The sequence below is a fragment of the Cygnus atratus genome, chromosome 18 (genome assembly GCF_013377495.2).
Source record: "Cygnus atratus isolate AKBS03 ecotype Queensland, Australia chromosome 18, CAtr_DNAZoo_HiC_assembly, whole genome shotgun sequence".
In the NCBI taxonomy this organism is placed as follows: Eukaryota; Metazoa; Chordata; class Aves; order Anseriformes; family Anatidae; genus Cygnus; species Cygnus atratus.
This window is the reverse complement of record NC_066379.1, coordinates 9,129,175-9,152,141: the sequence shown is the minus strand read 5'-3', so window position 1 is coordinate 9,152,141 and position 22,967 is coordinate 9,129,175. Positions and strand designations below refer to the sequence as shown.

Genomic DNA, 22,967 nt, shown 5'->3' with positions numbered 1-22,967 from the left:
TGCCAATAGTGTTCCTTAATGTAGACGATGCTGTGGCAACCATGCTCTTGTTCATTGCAGTCCTTCTTCTCCAGGGATCCTCTCGGTCACTTGCCCATCCCGTTCATGTGAGGTCTCTGCAGAGTAGGGCTCCCAGCTAGATCTGTGTCTCTGAGCAGAAAGCAGCCTGCTGTGAATCCTCATGTTAGAGAGTCCAAATTTATTGACAGCTGTTTGAGGTTAGCCACAGGGTAGGTTAACAGAGAGAACAGAAATCAGAGCAATTGCTTTTGTTTATAAAGGAACTGGCTGAAGGATGAAAGCTGTAATACACTTGTGATAGAGAAGGGAGAGAGAAGAGAGTGTATTTAGTCTTTCAGTCTGGAGAGGGCTGGAGACCATCCTGGGTTTTGTGACACATCAGACAGAAAAATTAGAATATTGGTACCCAGATAATTTTGGCCCATGTCTCGCAGTAGCTTTATGGCAACAATAACCAGAAATCATAGCATGAGTCTAAGGTACGTGTCTCTGCAACCTTGTAGGAGAAATATCCGTTAAAATTTATTCACCAAATGCACACTTGAATCACTCTCTGTCAGCTGGAGAACAGTGATATCATTATACTCTTGTGCTGAAAGCTGTTAAATCTTTCAGAAACTTACAAAAGGTTTCAAGTAGCTAAGAGTGAATAAAACCCACCAGAGACATTTATGCTATGCCCTAGCTTCTTTGTTTTAGCTTAATCAGAAGCAGACTGATGGAGGAATGGACAAATTTGCTTTTCCCTTGTAGGAAGGAACAATCACTTATTTCAGAGACCAAAGGCATGCTTGTTTAGCTAGTAATACAGATGTTTGGTCAAAGTGCTCACTCTTCACGCTTGGCATCAAAGCTCTCTTGCTAAAGCCAGTCCTCCTGTTCTTCTGCTCTTTTCTGACATGCTGGTATCATTCATCACAGTTTTCCCTGTATTCTTAGCATGCTATTTATCCACCTCTGCTAAGTTCTGCACGCGGATAACATAGCTGTACTCTTTCTCAGAACAGGGCTAATACTTAATTGTTCCAAATGTTTTCTGAGTGTGCATTGTACAATGTAGAATGGTGAAGATATGCTAATATATCGCAATTTAAATGAAAAATCCTATTAAATGCAAGACCAGCATCTCTAAAAATAGGCTTTTCATCTCATTCCAGTATACCAGACTGAGTAATAAGTGTCTGTGCTATGTAGACTTCCATCATAGCTGAATGCCATTAAATTGCAAAATAATGTTTAAAAGAGAGTGTATAAATTAGATCAGACTATTCTAACTAAATGCTGACTCATGTTACAGACCTATGTATGACATACAGAATGTTAATTTATTCTGTAAGACTGAACCACGCTTCAAATACATTGAAATGTTGTAACTCCCTGATCAATTTCTTGTGTTGCACCCAGTACACAAGTGGATGCATGCTTTGGTCACATACATGGCAACTGCACTGCAAGCATTTAATGCATTAATCTTTCAGAGCATCATGACGTTGCTGCTTAAATGAAAGGAGTTATATGAAACCAAGCTGCAAGTTTAATTCTTTCAGCTCTGCATTGTCTTTAGCAATGAGGAGAGGATGAGACTATTTCTTGGGAAAGGAGAAGCAAAAATCTGTTTCATTATATACCCTTGTAGTAATCAAGCACGCCCACAAAACTAACAGCCATAGGACTGCCACTGGTGCTTTTATCACGTTGATGTTATTGCATGAGTTTTGTTTCAAATTGTAATACTTTTATCTCTCTGTGGGCTATGATCAGTCCTTGTTAGGGAACAGACCTTCCAAATTATCATCTAGCTCCAAATCCCAATTGCATCTGTTTTGATACCACCTATTTTCTGAATGAAGACAAAGTATAGCACACTTGTCTCTTCTCTGGGCGTGCAAGTCTCATCCAGCAGACTGCATGTACAGTCTGGTTCCTTCTGCGGAACCCCACATTTCTTTGATCACTCAGGACTAGCTTCAAATTATTTTATCTGTCCATTTATTTGTTCCTCCTACCACTGTTGTCAATGGTGATACTAATCTGAAGAGTAGAAGAATCATATTTTTTGTATTGTGAAAGAATACTGCAATATGTAAGCTGTAACAATAGTTTTTGGGTCGCTTTTTGAAATCAGGAATAACTGAATGCCACCTCAGAACAAGTTTACATAATTGTAGAAGGATGTACATTTTGTCTTGGCCAGTAAAGGACTAATATATTTTAAAGCAGTTGTAGTTTCACCCTGTTTTTCCAGCCATGTCTGCAGTAGCTGGCCATTTATGAAATGATTTTTAACTCAGCGTTATGGTGAATAGGCTAGTGCATCAAAAACTTTGTATGTACTATGGTTCTATGATAAGCAAAAAAGAACAGGGTTCATTATGACGTTATGGATGGTGGTAAGCCTGCTTGGATAGGTGGATACCTACTCTCTAAGTAGGGGTGAAGAGGCTACCTGAAATATGAGGTAGAGCTAGAGCTTCACAGGCCAGCTTTTATTTGGGGTAGTTGTAGTTGATTGTTAATTTGATATTTAAAGAGGCAGTCATTCTCAAGAATGATTAAATTGAATATTTGTGGAGGTTATATGCCTGACAAAAATATAATGCTTACCTTTTCTAAAGCTTAGTTGTATAGAAAGATGGCAAATGATTTAGACCTTTTATTATTAATATGAGCTAAACCAAATGTCAGTGCTAAAGTAAGATCAAGAAATATCCCTACAGTGAGAAGGGAGAAACTGCTAATCATGGATAATAACATGCTGCTTCTTTTACTTCTGTAGCTGGTTAGTCATCTGCAGGGTGGCAACATTATAAAAGTCAGTGAGAACAAAATGTCAAATCATGAAAGTAATTTCTCCAAGCACTGAGACAACTTTTGGAAGATTAGCAAAGAAAATAACATGGGCAGTGTCATTATATCGCAATTTAATGTAATTAATTTTCAAAACAAAAAGCTAAGGAAATACCTCCCACCAAATCTTCCCATAGAGTCAACAGGAGTGTATTTGGGATTGTAGTCTGCTAAAAAATGTGTTCCAAATGAAACAAACTACCTTTCATTAAAATTCTGAAAAGAACACATCTTGCTTCACTGGAAATTTGTATTGATCATTTAAGCAATAGTCCATAAGCCTAGGATAAGCATTTCATGATCTTCAGACTATTTTGCAAAGAATATTCATGCTAAAACTGCAGTGTGAAAGCTGGGATTAGGTGCTTTGTGCAGTGCAGCTCCTACTATTGTTGAAATTAATAGTAGTTTTCTATCTCAATTCTGTTGTATTAGGTCCCAACTTTTAATGGACACTTAACAGAATTAACAAAAATTAAATTAGCTTTAGAAAATCAGAATGTGGTGCCAGAACCACTGAGGTTCTTCAGAGCAATGCAGAACAGTAACAGTTCTGATTTTTAGTCTGGCTGCAGATCAATATGCCTGAATTCTTTAAAAGTTTTAATAACTAATGTGCAGGACTTTGTATCCAGAAATGTGAATTCTCTTTCCATTTTCTTGCAGACAGGATACAACCATCTTCAATTTTTTTTATTTTTACTTTTTACTTCACATAGAAAAATCTAACTTAGTGAAGATCTAAACAACAACAAAAAAAGAATCTAACTTTAGTGAAGATACTCAGAAGTTAGAGGAGGTATTGATAGAATTCTGAGATTTTCTAAGTGACTCAGTTCAAATGAAATTAATGAATGTTTCTAAATTGCTTTGTGATCCTCAGACAGCAAGCTCCTAAGCCCTGCCTGCATGGCCTTTTAAACCAACTGAAGAAAACAATTTTAAGTATACAATTTTCTGGAGCAGTTTGCTTTAATATTAATCCAAACTACACAAGAAATCAAGGAAATTGCTCAAATCTGTTACTTGCCAGAGCTGCATTTACACTGGCTGTAGAGAAACTGAGTTCTTCAGCTTTTCAGGCCTTTGGCCAAGGCTTTGCCCTTCCCTACTGTGGTAACTGTCTATAGTTATAACAATTTGGTATCAAAACTCTGTGGGTAGGTATTCAGAGATGTCAAATAGGGAGGGAAAAAAAAAAAAAGGAGCTTTTTGCTTTCCACCTCATAGAGAAACAGAAGTTTACAGAGCTTGTAACCCCACGGGTCTGAGAAATGGATGGCTAAGACTAACATTGCATTTGTATTCCCGGTTGTGTCCTTAGAAGCATAAATCTTTTCTTTCTGCATTTTCTTATTACTTTCTGTCTTTCCACAAGCCTTTTCAGCCTTCACTCCTGCTGTGTCCACCTGATCTCAGTGCAGTAACGGAAGAGTTCTGATGTAGTGAGGAACTGAGAGGAGACACTTCCTAGTTAGCACCGAAATGGAAGCTGTGCAGTATGAAATCTGCAGATATTCTTCTGAGATATTTCTCAAAGAACAGCAAAATAAATTGGTTTTGTGACTATAAGATTTAATCAGGTTAGTTGCCAAAATAAGGCATAGTTGGTCTTCCAAATTACAGATCTCATGAGGTCTAGGATCCCTAAATCCTTAAAACAAATTGAAGAAGCTCTTTTAAGTGATCTAGAGAAACTCTTCTCTAGTGTTAGATGTTTCTGTAAAATTAAAGTAATATCAAAGTCAAGAAGATTATTAGAATGTTAATTTTTAAAAGGGAAGGTTATATGGATGATAATTTTATACGTAGCAGGTGAGACATCTCCCTTTTAGAACCTTACGGACTAGGTTTGGGGGAGGGGGTGTAGCTGTTTTTTCTTACAGACTCCACAGGCTGATTGCTGCTTATGTAACTATTTCCTCTGAAAGTAAAACAGTGTGTTCTGTTTGTTTAAGGAGCTTTTCGTAAGGCAAACACAAAAAAGAAAAGAAATTGATTCTGTGCCAATACATTTTCCAGCTCCTGTACAGAAGGGGACTGAAACAGTTTATAGTGAAATCAGAAAAGCTAATAATGGTAAGTAAGCTAGTGAAAAATTAAACACATAAAGGAAGCATTTGTATAGAGATTAGGGTTAAATTTGTGACTGAATAATTTAGAAGATAAATGCCTTAAAAAGCAATCCAGGTCACATTAGAAAATTCCAAATAGCAGCTAAGAAATCACAGGTGTTGATAAACTGTATAACACCTTCATATTTTCTCATAAATCACTGATACTTAATGCAGTCAGATTAATATTTGTAATGTGTACTTCATCAGCCCGTTGGCATTGCATAAGCTAATTAGTTTGGCCTTGTGTCAGGATGTGAATCTGGAGCTGAACATACCCCATTAGGGATTAGGAGGCTATGTTGTGATTCAAACCCATCTCAAACTGCAAATGAACACTTCATCCTAGTTGAAGAAGTGTTCAGCTTGTTGAACTCTTCAACTTGTTGATGAAGTGTTCAGCTATGTTTGCTCTGCGTTATAAAATATTACACTGTGTTTGGGCATAACCAAAGATAACCAAAGTAAACTCTAAAAACCTCTAAAGCAATAAGATCACTTTAGTAGCATGGGTTGTTACTTACTTGTTTTAAGCACCATCAAAATTGTCTCAGATGTGCTAGCCACTCTGCCGTACGTGTGTTACCTCCTGTAACAAAGACCTTGGAATTATTTATATGTGGGCATTAGCAGTTTACCAGCGGTTACCATCTATAAATGCTCTGGTAGCAATGAGTTCGGACACAGTTGGTTTCTTAATAGTTTGTCAAAGACTAAATCAGAAAGGGATTTCCTTTACTCTCTTTGTATTAGAAAGTCTAGGTTTGGGCTGTAAACTCTTCAGTTTTTCTCCCCATTCATGTTATCAAGTAGTTTTGTTGTATAGTATGTTTAATTTTTGATCTTTGTGCTTTAATTTGCTATTATTTTCTGTTTTATAAGGCATGTCCCACTCCCTCCAACACAGTATTTTGTTTCTAAGGAACTTTTCATGTGAGGGTCTCCAAGTACTTTACAAAACATAACTGAATTTTCCCTTGTGAGGACTTCTAAGTCAGTTTTATCTTCATTTTACAGCTGAATAAACACAGAGATTAGGTCATTTGTTTTAAGGTAATGCGTTCAGACAGTGACAACACTGGGAACAGAATTTCAGAATCCTAAACTTCTGCCTTGGTGCTGAGCCTATACATTGTACTAATTTTTCACAGCCTTGCAGTTAAAAGTAAAAACATCGAAGAACAGCTTTAGGCTCTTCATGCAGGATTGCCTGGCAGCATCATGAGGAAAAAACAACTCATTTCAGGCCTAAGCCCAAAAGCCACTAATATTCTGAAAAGTTTTCCAGTGAGCGTAGATTAGACCTGTAACAAGCTACAGAAGCTGACTGCGTAACCCCTTGCTTGCCTTCTGCTGAGGTGTGAAGCTGAGTATTATGCCTCTCACTATTCCTATTTTTTGACAAAATGGAGTGTTAGGTATTAGAAGGATGTTCTGTGAGTTGCAGTGTAACCTCAAAGGATGGTATGGTGGAGCTGTAATTCAAAGCACTTATTAAACTTTACTTGCTGTAGTGTGGGAACTGCAATAAAATGAGATATGATTGAAAGACTGGTCTAAATTAGCCAAATGATATGCAAACAGCCCTTAATCTTGCAGTCCACCTGCTCTTTTATGCATAACATTCTACAGTTTCGGTTATTCTTGGAAACATAGTAACAGTTTATTGTTTTAATCACGTCTGTTTTTCCTGACTGATACACAGGAAAAGTGTTTCAAATAGATAAGCAGTGCATCACATAGCTATGCAGTTGCTTTGGATAGCTTTGCTACAGTCTATTTAAATGTAAAATTTGCTTTGATTTTTGATCAACTTTGACTGCAAGGTAGCAAAGTATAAATGCAGTGGAGGATCCTTAGGAAATAAATCTTAACAAGTACATTAATATATTCATAGAAGTATATTAATGGCCAATTCTGAAAGATACTGAACATTACTAGTGCTTGCAGAACGGGGTTTACCTTTATGATCTTCACTATGTTTGATTATTCTTTGAGATTTTTGAGCAAATGCCTGAGAGTACAGTCTCCTTCAGGAAGTTAATGGTTCAGACAAATGTGACCTCTGGGAAAATTTTATGAATTGGGGAATTGGTGTCGGCTACACAGTTTGATAGATATAACATCCAAGACCTAAAAACTTATTTTTTTTTCCCAGTATTCACTTGTAAATCACTTTTGTGGTTTGTTTGTTAAATTAGAATTAATCAAGTGCTTCATAAGCAGATTTGTCTTTTTCAAGGAGTTGCCTGTGCATTTCAGAAATTGTGTCCATTACAGAGGAAGCTGAAGAGGTATCAGTAGTTGTTATGTCTGATGCAATTATTTGTGACTGAGCCAAATTACTTTTCATCTTCATTTTTCTGGCTGTGCTCACTGCTGTTCCCTGTAAGGCAGATGCCATGTCAATAACCAACTTCTGTTTTTTTTTTTTTGATTTCCACAGCTATTGTCCTTGTGCTAAATCAAGATTTCATAGTGCAGATAATGCTCTGACCTTTTCTAAGGACCAGGCATCTGGCAGTGTGCTGAGCATCTGCCATTATTCCTTTTCATTTTCCCAGTATTGGCAATGTTATCTCCCATTCCAGTGTGTCCATCACACTATGATAAGATTTCCTAGCTTATCTGCTGTGCTACTTTTCTCATTCTGAGTACCAGGCATAAGGAGGTGCTACTTTAAAGATAAACAGGAATCTGAGAAACAAACTGTCAAATGCACATTTTGAATCCCAGAAGACCTGCATGGGATTAACTATAGTTACCCCAATAACAGTAGGAAAAGCAGGTCATTTGTAAAATTCAAGTCTATTCAGGTGGATTTCAACTGAAAGTCAAATAATAGTGCAGAAGACACGGTGTTCAGGAAGTTTGTCCAGCTATTGGATTTTTTTTTCCTAGAGCAATAGGCTACAAATTTAGTATTTTACAGAAAATACAAAATGCTTCAGACCTCAGCTTTAAATCAGTCCTTAAGTCCAAATTGTGAGGAATGCTCACAATTAGTATCAGGTCAATAACACCTTTGCCTAGGAGTCCTTCACATCTATCAAAATAAGCTAATTTCCTTAAAATACTGCTTTCTCTGGCTGCCCTGTGAAAAGGTCAAAGTATATTGGGAGTCTGGGGAATTTCCAACCAAGTCCCAGAGCCATTTTCTTTTGTTCAGAACAGAGGCAGTCTGAGGCTTAAGCAAAACAGACAATTGTCTCAATCATCAGACTGCCAAGAGTGATAAAATGTGGCCCTGCTGCCTACTTTGCCTGTGCCTGAGTCCCAGCAGGCCAGGCTGGCAGCTGGTGCTGTTCTGAGGGAGGGGTCAGGATGTGTCAGACGCTAAGTTTGGCTGGGAGGGTGGAGGCTCTTTAGAAGCATGATTTACTTTCATCGCACCTTTCCTCCTCCCCTGAGGCTGTATGGGCAGGAAGTCCAGGCAACTCCATGCTGGTTCTTTCCCTCAGCTCCACCCCTTCCCTCAGCACTAGTCCCAGTTCTTGGGGTAGCACAGTTTTGATCACATTGCTGAGAAGATGAGCCAACTCTGTTTCACAGATCTCCTTACGTTTTCCAGGGCACTCCCTGGGGAATGCACTGTATTAGTAAATCCTTGCTCCTTTGGTGAACTCAGCCTTTGCTCTACGTCAGATCCAAAGCTCACAGAAGCCAATGGTAGTCTTTCCGCTGATCTTGATGTGCGCTGAGTTGAACTCATAGTGGCTCATTGCAAGATAACTGCGCTCTCTCTCTTCCTAGCTTCTCATCAGGAAAATGGAAATCTAGTGAACAAAATGCAGCGCCAGCCTTTATGCTGCTAAGTCTGTAAAAGTGAACTGGTTACTTGGAGGCAACTGCAGTGACGAGACAGGAAATTCTAAGAATCCTATTGCAACCAACAATGTACTATGGAAAAATAAATATATCCCAGTGGAAAGAGGCATGAGAAATCTCCATTGCATCCAGTGCTTTGGAACAAACTGTTAAAAATCAGTCCCAGCAATCAGGAAATCTGCTGCAATACTTTCCTGCTACTGAGCCTCGGGCTTAATACCTCTGTACTTAGCTAAAAGTTCCCACTGAAAGCCTTTTCCAGCATAGAGAAAACTCACAAGGTCAGGGGATTCATGACATTATTCAAAAGCCAGGTCTTATGAGCACATGCTTTTTCCATGCAGTCTGAGATCATGCAAACAATCTCTCTCTCCTCCAAAATAAAAACTCTGTGTATCTTTAGGTTCTAAGACATGTTCTAGACCAAAGCCTCAATCTGAGACATTGATTCCAGAGCCAAAAGCTGACTACAGCTTCAGCCAAAAGTTAGGCAAAGCCAGATGGTTTCACTAAGACACCAGTGTGCAGGGAACTTCTAATCTTGGTTGAACCTGAAATGCAAAGCACAATTGCATGCATGCCCCTATGCAAGATCTATTCCCTAAACTGCCTGCCAAGATTCCCTGTTAGAAGCTACTGCTCCAATGAAAGTCTTGGCAGAATATAATATGTGCCTGTAGTTCAGCTTCTTCTGCTTCTTCCGCTGGTATTCTAGCGTCTTAGTTTTCACCAGTGTTGGAGATGGGCTTGAGATGGATTGTAAATTGCAACTGCTTAGGCCTATGTTCTCTTCTCCATAGCATCTAGCAATAAGAAAGGTCAGAGTAGATGAGGATGACACTGCCTTAAATTACTGCCAGTAACGTATTCCTCTGTAAAAATGTGTTCTTTGAATTTTAAACCCCATCAACTAAAAGCAGCAGCAAGAATTTAAATCCATCAGAAATCCATAAAAGCACCTATACTTGGAAATCTTTTAGAAGTCAGCAGCGCTGGACCTTCAGCTCATTTATCTCTGTTTCTCCTAACAAAATATGCAACTCCTTATTTGCCCTACTAAGGAAACTTGACCAGATTTTCTGTGTATGACTAGAATCCAGCTTATCTCTATTTTCCTGCTTTTGTTAGTAGGGGAAAGTCAGGTATCATTTGAAAAAATCTCTGTTCTCTTTCATCACTGTAAAATCAGTTTGGTTCAAGTAAAATTAACTTCATATTTTTAACAGGAATGAAAAAGTAAGGTTGTGAAAAGAATGATGTAGCAAAGAATCAGTATAAGCACCACATCATTGTGCTGTCTGCTGGTAACAATTTAAGTGAAGAAAACCTAAACACTGAGGATGTATGCTGGTTTACCTGACTGGTACCTCTTAGAAATCTTATGGCCTTCTAGCAGCACTTTCAAAGGACACATAGTGTGACATCTTCCTGGTATAGATATGGTCCTTAGCTAGAAAACCACACTATGTTAAATCTGGGTGACAGATTACAAGAAGGCGGGATATCTGTCATTGTGACCTAGTAGCTTTGGAGTAGTAAACATCCTGCTGTTTGAAGTTTGGAATTTATACAAAATTTCTCATTTCCTCCTTCCTGTAAACACAATACATTGTCACAGAGGGCTAAACTGCAGCTCATTAATACTTCACTTCATAAACCTTACATATAGTTTTGTCCACTTAAGGTCAAGCTTTGATGTAGCAGTAGGTCAGTAGCATTTTTGTTCGCTTCTGGCTGCTTTTGGAACACAGAAAACTTTGTGTGTGTTTCCTATGTAACTTTTTATTTTCTTTCTTTTCAAACTGGCTAAACATGTAGGCATCAATTTCATACTGAAATTAAGTTTATGCACTGATATAATGTGCTGTAGTTGCCTGAGTTTCTAAGCCTTTTGTTAGCCTAAACATTGTGGGTAGAATTATCTTGAAGAAAACTCATACTGTGCAGTGAAAGCAACATTCAGGTAATCTGTGTTTCTCTGCATTCCAGAAATTGCACCCTGATTGCATACTGTGTTCATGGTGTTGCTTTCAGTGAAGATGAGTCACAAGCGTGTAATAAAAATGCTGATGGTAGAAACAGTATGAGCTTATCTGCACATAAATGTACATGGTTGCAAACATAAAGGCTAGAGAAAGAGAGACTTAAGCATTGTTATCTGCAAAGTTAAATTCACCTTTATTCAGTTCCCTTGTTCCTTGTGCTGGCTGCCAAGGGAGTTTCTGAAAGACCTTTCTTAAGGTCTGTTTCCAGTAGTGTTTTTTCGTGATATCCTTTTAATATTTATTTCAGAGCAATTCTCAAACTTTAAATGTGTTCTGCCTATAGGAGGATTGATGTTCTTACTTGCTATTTTAAAAATACTTAGAAGCATAAAGAGATTACTCCACAATTATAGAAAAAAAACCACACTATTAAGATTAACCCAGAGCCCAGTCCAAACCCTCTGCTTTGAACATAAGATCTCTTGACACAACTTTTCTTCACTGAATTTGAACCTTAGTTGAAGGTAACAGTTTTACATCATTGCAAGATGAACAAACAAATTTATATTAACCATAACAGGCTGTTTGCTGAAACTGATCACTCCTCAATGTGCTACTTAATTATTTACACATTGTATTTTATTTTGCAGATTCTATGGAAAACAGGCATTCTGTAAGTATGCATTTTTATATGGGAAATTAAAAATAGGAAAGTTAGGTTGAGATTATTGTGTATCTAATGAGATAGAGTTCTATGTTTTAGTGTTGCTACATTTAATTTTTTGTTGTTGTTGTTCAGAACCTCCACTGGACAGCTACTGGGCAATCCCCTCATGAATATTCTTACTGGTCAGGCTTTCAGTACTACGTTTATAGAATGGTCAGTTTAAAAGCCTGTGGAACTGACTGGTATTTGGTAGTGCTGGTCACAGAAGGTAAATGACAAATACTAATTTTCCAAGACTTTGTGTTAAACACCTGCATAATTTTGGATATGTACCATAAATATTCATGCTGACAGAATGGCACAAGGTTGGGGATGGCTGCTGCTTGCTTCAGGGTCCTGATGGAACTGAGGCACTCAAGATTCAGATATGGAAGCCTGCTAAGCTGGTTGACATATCACTAGTGACAGAGACGTTTTTCTGTTTCCATTTGTAATATCTATAATGTTTTTGGTGCCAGTGAATCCCCTTAGGGTGTGCCTGTTCACATGCACACACATTCATTCTGTGATTGGGATATCCAGAAAAGTGAGCTCCTTCCTAAAATGTGAAAAAAGTTAAACTAAGGAGGAATGTCTGATCCCTTGCACTTGGGGAAGAAGTCACTTCCATTCCCTGTTTCCTTCTGGGTTCATTTTCATGCACTGACACAACAAATGGGATGACTCTGTGGGCTGGTGGTGAAAACTGAGATCCTGTATGAAATTTTGTAGGCAAGCAACTTTTTACTTCAGAGTACATAGATATGTCACAGCTATATTCTTCTGAGAGGTGAGAACAGTACCATATGTGGAAGAGCTCAGCTAAACTACTAGGGGTTTTACAGTGGTTCTGCAGGCTGAGGTACAATATGCTGAACAGCTTTATAGAGCTAGTGGAAAAAATAGAAATTAAAAAAAAAAAGACAATGACTTGAATGAGCAGTTCTTCTGCTCTCAAGAAATCTGATTCAGGAACGTACATTTCAGGAATACTTCTGTGAATGTTAGATAAGCTATCAATCCAACCTCTAACCAGGGGTTAGAAAGATGTTTTTTGGTGGTGGTGGTGGGATTTTTTGCCATCCACTTTGTGACTTTGGAACTTTACTTAAAAAGAAAAAAGAGAGAGACTCATAAATAAGAATCACAATAGCACAGTCTACGTCAGCTTATGGCATCCATTTGAATTTTGAAAGTCTCCATCAGCACTCACATCCCCCTGGGATAAAAAAGCAGTCCATTGTATTATTTACAGACACTGGCAGAGCACTGAAGGTCACAGATTGTGTTACAATAAACAGACATATTAACAGGCCAATGGGGTTTATAATATCATTGTCTGTCTTAGTTTAAAGGTTTGTTTTTATTCTTTGCTCTCAATTTTCTAAAAATAAATTGAGCTAAACCCTCCTCTGTGTTATACCAGGCATTCCTTGGAAAGTCACACAGAAGAAAGTTTGTCCCTGTCCAACACAAAAGGAAAAATGGTCAAGAGTAGCTGTTACAGATATCTGGTGTCTGTTCTGGGAGGAGTTTGTTCTCCCCCCCCCATTTATCAAGAACATTGGAGGAAAGGCTAAAATTTTATGAACATCTTTTGTTTTCTGTTCCTGTGGCCAAAAATGAGTCAAAAATCTCTCCATGAAAGTATAATGAGGCTGCTTCAGTGAAAATGTGCTGACCACCCCACATAAATTACTTTTCTATTAATTAAATAATTGGGCTATTAAAACTTGTTAAACCATACAATCTATGAAGTAATGTTAGATTCTAAGGGGAAAAAGTGTCAGCTGAGGGCAGTTTTCTTTGTGTTGTTGGTATAAATCCCTGTTAACAGTAGGAGATTAATAAATTTAGATTCTCTGTAAAACTAACCTCATTTTCAGAAACAGCACAAAGAAAAATCAGCTTACAACACTTGCACATCTTACCTGAGTTTTCCTAAATAGTCTTACTCAGTTCATATCTGTAACACTGTCCCATCTTCAGATACTGTTCATGTACCTAATGTAGTAACTGTTCCTTTTTTGAATAATTAGTGCTTTAAAAGACATGGCAAAAACAGGTCCCAACCTTCTTCTTCTTAGATGCCCACTTCTATTCCTAATAAAACCTGTGACAAAAAGTAGCATCATCCCTCTTGTGAACCCTCCAGAGAAGCGACTTGCAGTAGGATTGGACAGATAAATTTCCAGGCAACATAGATGAGAACAGAAGAGGCAGGGAACTGCTAAAGGTCTTTCTAGTATTATTTTGTTGCAACATTTCTTCTCTGTAGGTCATTTTCACTCAGTGCATAACTGAGGTTTGGTCCAAATAAGGAGTTGTTGGTCCTACTCAAGAAAAGGAAAATGCTCCTCATAAAGTGATCAAGTGGCTTAAACTTCCTCCCCAGCTGTTCTGCTTCTTTACAGCCAGCTGAAATATTTGGCTCGGAGGTGCAGCTGCTTTTGGGTTGCTACTCCCCTAATTTGTGAGTGGAAGGAGGCCTGGAAGGAGGCCTTCAGGTGCTAGCCTGCTCAGCAGGCATCTTAATTGCATGAAATGCCAGATGAATTACTTACCTATAGTGACATATAAAAAAACTTGTAAAATTTGCCTCTGTCTAAGCAGTAACAGATATTCCAGAAGGGTCTATGGGACAAAAGGCACAACAACAGAGACAGCAGTATTTTGCTAAGAGCTATGTTTTCAGAGACAGGAGGACATACAACATTTTTGCTTCAGTAATAATGGTGGAGTCTCAACATCAGATCCCACTGTCCCTTTCACTCTCTAAGTTCAGACAACAATGTGGGTTCTGTTCATCAGATAAATTCTGTTAACTTACTCAGTTCTGCAGTGATCTTCCTGAAGTCACAGCCAAAACAGAGTACTACATGGTGGAAAAGAAAGATGAAGAAAATCATTTTAATAATAAGTGCTAGCCTTGCTCCCATCCCTTTGCCTCTCTATAGTTTCTGTCAGAGTAAATATAATCCAGGATGGAAATTCAGGAACTTTGCTTCATCTTCGCTGAGAGACCGTTATAAAATTGAGCTCAGGGCTCAGACAGTAAATGTTGTGTACTAACAGTAAGTGCTGTGTTACACAGAATCATTAAAGTGTTTGCATTATGTCAAGAAAAGTGGTGCATTAGAAAAACAATCAGTTAAATTCTGAGTTATTTGAGTTGTATAAAGGTTTAATTGCACTATAGTCCTGACTGATTTGCCATCCAGGCTAACATGAACCTGAATGTCTTGGGCTTTTGGGACGGTTAGAAATGAACCCACAGTTTTGGGGTGGGGGTTCTTCCCTCTTTCTCCTCTGTTTCAAGAATTTGTATCTTAAACGCCATCCATAGGAAGTATTTGCAAAAGAAATGAATTACTTAGAGAGGAACTGGGAGGAGGTTTCCTTCCTGAAATCAGAGCTGGCAATCTTTCTGAGTTATTTAATGGTCCCAGTTTCTGAAAACATATTGAAGGAAATATCTAAACAATGAGATAGCCACTTCGCCAAATACTAATTGGTATTGTGTCAAATTTACCTCAGCGTTACATTCTGACTTCATATCTCCTCCTCCCGTATTGCCTCGGTGTGTTTGTTTGTTTGTTTGAGTCTGTCCAAGGAGTAAATGAGGACTGGCAGCCTCAGTTGGAACACAGTGTACTGTTAGCCGCCTATTTGTATGGCCTCAGAATGTACCCTCTGTGATAGAAACACGTAAAAATTAAATCTATTTGCAGAAATTTGTTTGTTTTCAGCTACTTTCTCATCTTACTCAAGTGATCCCAAATGCATTTTGTAAATTTTCTGTAGTAAAGAAATTGCTTCATGTTGCTAGCACAACATAGCACAACCTAGCATATGTTGCTAGCACAACCCCCTCGGAAGGGGGATCTGGCACGTGTTTAACTGTGGACAGTAACATGGCACAATAGCTCCAGACAGGAAATGAGGATGAAGGATGTGTCAATTTAAAACTGGGGGGCATTTCAGGCAGTCAGGATATGAAAAACAAGGTGATACTCTGAAATAAACACTGAATTATAAACCAGGAATTCCTGCCTCTGACTCATGGGGCAAATCCTTTGGGGGTAAGTCCACAAAAGGAATTAGGCGCCTCAGTGCTGACAGACTAAACTATTAGGTTAGAGGCCATCACGTACTCTTAGCAGGTATTTGTGGGAGGAAGACTTGCTATGGCAACTGATGTCAGGAAAGACCTGACAGTTGTGAATCCTCGGTGGACAGAATTATTTCTGTCATGTAACATAAAGTCTATAAAGTTTGGGATCTCTCCTTGACCTTTCCCACTGGTTAGTGCAGAGGACTCCTCCAACTGCACACTGCCTCTCGTGGTTCTCAGTGCCAGGTTTCGATCTCCCCAGTGTGTACTGAGCAGATAGCCTACTGGAAGGAGTAGAAAGGTGGTGTCTAAAAGTTGGGTGATGGATTGCTCTCTGTTAATCTACTCAAATGCTTCTTGAGAAAGTTTTTTGTTCTTGTGGAACTGAAGATCGAGGCCTAATTGTGGTAACTGGGCATCTACTTGTAAATGAAGGAACTGACTTTCAGATCCATTCAGTGCCAGCAAGTTCTATAAGAATCTAACTTTTATCAGTAAACACGCAGTTACAGATGTTGCTGCTTTACAGTATTGCACTTCACTCTTTGATTGTTAACCCAAATCCCCAACTGTCTTGTCTCCTTTTTTATCTGATGAAGATAATGCTAATATCTCCCCAGGGAACTGTGCATATTTATTAATTCATTGTACAGTGGTCTAAGGAAGATGTTATTTTTTTTAAGTTTTTGTATTGATCAAAAAGGACAGGAGAGGGCAGGGGGCTATTTATACTCATACATTTTTTTTTCTTTGGTCTTGTTGCCAACAGAGAATACAAGGGCATCCTGATGCTACCTAGAATACTCATCTCAAACATCATCTGGGAGAAGAAAACAAGCCGAGATGGAAGATGTTGCAACTGTTTCAAAAGCTCTGCAGCACTTACTTATGAGTTTGCCAGGCTCTTCTTTTCAAAGTTTATTTCCTCAGGGGGAACAATAGAGATATTCCTAAAGCATTTAATGGAAAAAATTGAAAAAAAAATCTCATAGGGAAGTGGCTCTGGAAACCACTGACCTAGGTTCCCATCTTTAATTTCCCCTGCTAATGCAATTTTGTCTTTCTAGCCTCCCAATTCATCATGCTCTGAGGAAATAAAAGGGGAAACTACGGCTGAGAAAGTACATTTCTGCAGTGCAGTAACTACTGTGATGCTAATAGAATGTAGAAATATCTAAGCTTGCTTTAAACTAGCTAACTTGGTAATCAGTAACAGTACTGTGGCAGAACAGAGCTCAGCACAGCCTGCCCAGCCATGTATGTACTTCGACATGATCTTGCATCTTGCGCTGAACTCCCTGTGCTGCAGCAGCTGGACTGCTACCAGTCTTGGAGCCAGCTAATTTATAGCTCACTTGGATGCTACACTGCAATTAGGGCCTAACAGAAGAGTGAGCTCTGGGCTCTCTAAAAACTTGAATAACTGTTCAGAGATTCAGTACTTTACCAAGTGCTTCTCTCAGTAGAGACACAAATATTCTTTATTCTTTGCTAAACTGCTTTTTCCCTCTAAAAGTTCTGATGTTGTTGGTTAGTTTGCTGTGATGGTTCTTCAAGGAATGATTGCTAATCACACTTATTTTGGATGATGCAAAATAAACATCTTGAGTGGGTGGATACTACACCGATGTCGGTGAGTTTGTATCTGAAAGTTATGTATAATGCTTATTCCTGGGATTTTAGGAGAGATCTGAAGTTATACTTGTGCCCAGCTTGTCCAGTATGGAACTCCATACCTATTCCTCTTCTCTGTAGTATGATAAATGATTATCATGGATCCAGTTCTGGACCTGGATCTAATCTCTGAAGCCCATGTTTTTTTCAGTTGCATTAGTTTAACAGAAAAACAAAAAGTACTGTCCTTTAACATCCTTTAACAAGCTGGTCTCTGACACTGCAATTGCTCTCCTTTTCTTACTACAGATTAAATTACTACAAGATCTGGGCCACAGGTAAGAAGGTTCTCATTTTCATTAGAAAACAGTGAAAGAGAGGACATGGATGTGTATATACATATATAGTTACTGCTTTAAGCATTGCGTCAAAGGCGCAAAACCAGCAAGAAATACAAAAAGGTTTTATATCTTCGTTCCAAACTTTAAAATTTTCAAGCTCCAGTTACTGGCTAGTATTTCTAATTTATTGTTCCCTACGCAAATGTTTTTTGTATCATAAGCCTTTCACAAATGACTGACTTCATATCACTCTTCTGTAGAAAAATGTTCATTCTAGCATCCCACAAGTGTCCATACAAATGTGTTACTATGGGGAATGTGAAAAGGTGTTTTAATAAAGAAAACTCTGAACTGAACTTTGCACTGAATCTTGCATGTTCGTATTAGTGACCACTTGCAAGTGAATATCTGTGAGGCTTGTTCTTAGTGTTGAATCATATAGATACATCTCATAAATTATGTATGGAAGATGTCACCTCTGCAACAAGTGATTTCAGGTGCCTAGATCTGTTGTCATGGACCAGTTTAGCAGCAGATAAATACATTAATTAAGTTTAAGGGTGAGCACATGAGTGCTCACATTCACATGTCTCTTGCTAAATTACAAATCTAAAAGTTCCTCCACAAACCTTCCCATAGTCCCTGTCACAGCTCAGAAAAGCACTGGTTTCTGGGAAGTTTCATGATGTCATCTGTGCAGGATGGAGTAGCCATTGGACAATTCATTGGTCTATTTCAGATCATCCCGTGGCTAATCCTAACTTTTGGATTTAGCTGTAATAAAGGTTATTTGCTCTCCTGAAACATATTTGATACATTGATTTCTTGGAGTGCTGTGTACTGCTTTGAGCACTTTTGTTTTTTTCTTACAGATATATCAAAAATATTTTAAAATATGGGACATTAGATCAACAGACATCTCCAGCGAAGACAAGGTCAATGGGCCCAGGAAGTAAACAACTACACAAGGAGTCCAAGTGTCCTGTTATGAGCATGTCTTCTGGATGCCAAACAAGCCTCATTGTCTCATTGGAAACAGTTGGGAAGTAAATCTTGAATCTGTTACTGAAGCAGATTAAAACCCAGATTAGAGGTCAAACAATGTTATTGAAAAACAACCAAAAAGCCACTTCAGATTTCTACCTGTCACCAAGCTGAACTCAGCAAATATAAGATGAGGTGTGTTGCTAAATATTTATGTTTTGAGAAGACAAATAAAAGGATCTCCTAAAATCAGCTTGGGGTGGGGACAGGCTTGGATTTATAAGGTAGTATGTAGGTGTGGTGAGTTGAAGGTGGCAGGCTTTTGCTTTCCTATTTGCACTGTTGGTCCTGTTGGTTCTCCTGTGCGCACACGGCAATGTGCAGACACCTATCTGCCCCAATTAGATTGAGGCTGTGTTTGTGGTGGCATTTATGCTGTTTTGCACCTGAAAGAGCCAATCCATATGCACAATGACATGTTTCATGTGAGACTGCAAGAAAAAGCACCTTGCAGAACAGGGCCTGCAGGTGTCATTCACATTAGTAGTAACTGGAGGCCACTTGCTTGAGAGGAGAAAGAGACCCTTTTCCCTCGGACTCTCTTTCTTAAGAGAGTTTTTTATGATTCATGAAGAGCTAGGAAAGAGCAAGAGCAGCTGCTTTTCACTTTAAAAATTGCAGTACCATTTATGTGTTAATTCCTGAACTAGGAAAGAAATGATGGTGTTACCTTTCTAAATTGAAACTTTTAGCAGTTTGTTAATGTTTTCTGGTTATCAGGACCAAGGAAGAATGATAATTTTGAGATAAAGGTATTTGAAAGTCTCAACATTTGTTTTTAAATCTAAAAGTCTGAGCTTGCATTTTTTAGATAAACTTGCATGAATTTTCCCCAGCATATCATTTTTTATGCTAGGGAATGCTTTCGGTAAGAATTCAAGCTAGCTGTTAAAAACCCCTTTGACAGGAGAACTAGGGAAAATTCTCGGGCCCTTCGTGGCATGCCTTTTCTGAGCAGTTCTTCTGGCAGGGCCACGTCCTGCTTGACCTAAGCATGTTCAGAAAGAGACCTGCCCGTCCTACTACCTCATTTGATTATAATATTTGTACTCCTGCAGAGCAGAGGCTTTGGGACAGAAACGCTTTAACCCAAAAGCCTCTTCCTCCTTGCCACTGTTAATTTTTTCCTTTCCAGCAAACTAGCAGCTACTTATTCTCTTGTCTAACGTAAGTGCGTTTGTGTGTGACCTTTGGTGGAAAAAGCAGCGATGATGTGCCGTCTGCTTCATGCTAGAAACCACCGGGGGAGGGCACGAAATGCTCTGCCAAGCCTCCTTTCAGTGCCACGGGTGCCCGGGCCGGGACCTTGCAGCCCGATGCGGTGCTGCCCCCCGGTGGCACAGGAGCCGCAGGGCGGCAGGCGGGGGCCACGTCCCCGCTGCCTTCAGGGGTGCTCCTGGGCACCGAGGGTCTGGGCTTCTGGGCTCCTGTTGGAGCTGCTTTTACATCTGGGTGCGCAGAGCTGAGCCGCGGGACTTTCCTTCCTGCAGTGGTGTGAGCTCTTCGTCTGATCTCGGCCACTCTTAAGGACAGTTTTCAAAAGCCTACCAACCACGACTTCCTTCTCTCTTGCACAGGTCAATTAATTGTTTGTAAAATGCAGGGCACTCATTCTGTGCGGAGTAAATATCCTGTTCATCAGTGGGTGATTACACCCCGAAGTTTATTTACTTTTCAGGGGAAGCTATGTGCTTGTTCTAATTGCTTCTTTGTGAGCTTGGTTCAGTTCAAGTTCTTAATGTTGCAATTCACCCGTAAGCTCTCTTGCATCATAAGCCCCCAGCTTTTGGGGACGGGGGAGGTAATGCTGTCAGACTGGCTACAGCTGCTCTGTTGCGAGGGAAAGGGCACGTACAAGGAAAGGAAAAAGAATTTGAGAAAAACAGTTGAAAAAAAAAATCACACCAAGTAAACTAGAAATCAAAGTGATGGATAGCAAAGTATCAAGACAAATTTAAAATGCTAGCACATTTTGTTGTTTAGAATTTCAAGCCCTTTCAGAATAGACCAGTGAAAGCAGAATAAACATCACTTTTACAGTTACTTGGGAAGTAATAAGCAAGTTATCATGTCTAAAGAATCACAAAGAACAGAGCTTATTGTCTCCATCCTTTGAAATTCTCCAATCTAAATCACAGGTGCTCCTATTAAAAATAAAAAAGCATAGAGAGCCTAGCAATCATGAGAACTTGGCTTGCATGGGAAACTTCAATTAACTGTGAGCATTTATATTTATACAGGTAATTTGTTTTCTCACCAGCTAGACATGTTGAGTGGGAAGGCTGAGAGAATTCTCACCACTGCAGGAAATAATCACTGTAGTTAAGTTTTAAATTTAATAGCAAAAGAAATCAGTTTCCTCAGGGAGGGAGTCAGCTGAAAAGTCTGATGACAGACAAAGAGAATAACAGCACAAAACTGAACTGAAAGACTTAGCACAAACCAGCAAAGGTCTAGGCAGTCCCTGCAAAGGCACCCTGAAAGGAGAGACAGAGGGGAGGGAGCAGGGCTGGGGGAGAGAACTGAAGAGATGGTGGAAGGTTTGGGAGACAGCCCATCGGTGTGGTCACCTTGCTGGCTTTATACTTCATGGCGTTGGTGATGCTTGGGAAACATGGTATGGCAGAATCAGTACTGCAGAGGTTGGCTTGTTCCAAGCATTCCTGTTTTTTTCAGAAGTTCTGTGACTCCTAGGAGTAGCAGAAAATACACCTGTTAATAAAAGGCACTTTTGCAGGTAGCTGCAGTATTGATCCAGGAAGGCAATATGTTTGTTTCAGTTGGTGCTGTCAGTGTGTTAGTTCTGTATGGGGACATGCAGTCATCAGGCACTGAGGAACCTATCTGATATGTGCTGCTGTAACAGACTATGATATTGCCACAGGGAGTTTTTGTCTTCAGAAGAAAAATCATATTATGCTCTTATTTATCTGGCACAATCCAAGCCATGTTCGGTGCTTGCAGAGGGACTGTGGCTGCTGAAATAGCCTGTTTCCACAAAGCACTTATCAACACTTGCAAGGGGAGAGCTTGGCTTTAAATCCTCTGCTCTGGCTTTGTTTTTATTCATTTTTTTAAACTACACACGGAGCCAAGTCTCCACTGCAACTGACGCAGTTTCACTCTGAAAATCAATGAGAGAGTGCTACGAGGGCAGACATGTCTCAACTGTGAACCTCAGATTGTTCAGAGCTGCGGAACTGACAGCCCTGACTGACTTCTGTCTTCATGGAACTAATCCGTGACAAATGTCTGAACTCCCCTGTGGCCCTCACCACCCGCCAGGCTGCTCCCTCGTGGGAGCTTCTGAGCCAGTTCAGTGCCCAGCTAGCAGTAAGCTGCAGCAATGTGTCCTCTCTCAAGTAGAATGACCACTTCCCGGCCCCAGCCTTTCCCTAGGGGACTCTGCTCTGTCTGGGGATAAGTGCTTCCAAGGCAGCGACAATGACAGCTGCTGGCCTATCCTCAGGAGGAGGGGGAACAGAGAGGTTGCCATCAACGGGGAAAAGATGAGGGTTTTGTCTTAAGTGGACTCAGTTATGGTTTTACTGGAAGGGGTGAACTCAGCATCCCTGTTTGGTAATAGACTGTAAGAGTCTAATGGAAGCAAAAATTGTCAAGTCTATTAAAATGTGTTCAGAATGTAAGCCAATTAATGAAAATTACAGCCACACAGGTTATTAAATTAGCATGAGACTGTCAATAGAAAATATAGATTGCTTTTGCATAATTTTAAATTATTTAAAGCACAGTAATAATGAAAATCTCACAAAGTCTCCATAATGCAAAACATAATTTTAATTTTGTTGCTGTTTGAGCTGTCTTTTATATTTTCATTTCAACTTCATGATCATTAAAGGCACAGGAGCTTTAAAGACCAAGAGCTACAAAAGATGCTAAGAGGAAAAAGCTTAGAGGTGGTTGGAGATGAGCTGTAATTCTGCAGTTATCCATGGCAGAGCTGACATCAGGTAAAGCCGAGTGTGTTTAAATGTAGTCCTTGTGTGCAAAATGATAGGTTAAATCTTCTAGCCACTGACTGTGCCCACATCACTCAGTTGGGTGTTCAGGACTAGATGGCCAGTATTGCCTCAATTACTTTGGCCATTAATGACGATATTTCACACAAGCAAGGTGGACCTGCCATGCCTGATATTCCCGTAACTCTCACCACACGTGGCCGCTGCCACTTCTTTAGTGGCCTGTAGCAATTGGCACTCCCCTGGACTCCTGGAAATGCCTCTGCATGTAGACAAAGAGAACAACAGTGAACTGCCTCCCTGGCTGCAATTTCAAAACGAATTTAGTGAACAGAACTCAGCCCTGACTCAGGGTACTCCTCAGGGCTGGAGC

The 22,967-nt window shown here is 39.5% G+C and overlaps 1 protein-coding gene across 9 annotated transcripts in view; it reads left to right on the top strand.

Annotated features, from left to right (window-relative positions):
• The window catches only part of PECAM1 (platelet and endothelial cell adhesion molecule 1), a 44,728-nt gene that overhangs the window by 14,778 nt on the left and 6,983 nt on the right, over nucleotides 1–22,967 (top strand). For 2 of the 9 annotated variants that reach the window (XR_007708988.1, XR_007708987.1), the window contains 4 exons: nucleotides 4,891–4,947; nucleotides 11,446–11,468; nucleotides 16,385–17,567; nucleotides 18,443–18,749. Coding sequence is in view for 6 of the 9 variants with exons in the window: in XM_050714424.1 (XP_050570381.1) it covers nucleotides 4,891–4,947; nucleotides 11,446–11,468; nucleotides 11,595–11,730; nucleotides 16,385–16,404 (236 nt within the window). In the remaining 3 variants the exon portion in view is untranslated. Of the gene's footprint in view, nucleotides 1–4,890; nucleotides 4,948–11,445; nucleotides 11,469–11,594; nucleotides 11,731–16,384; nucleotides 18,115–18,442; nucleotides 18,750–22,967 lie in introns of those variants that run through there. The other 7 variants (XM_050714426.1, XM_050714427.1, XM_035558960.2 and 4 more) reach the window with 5 other exon arrangements.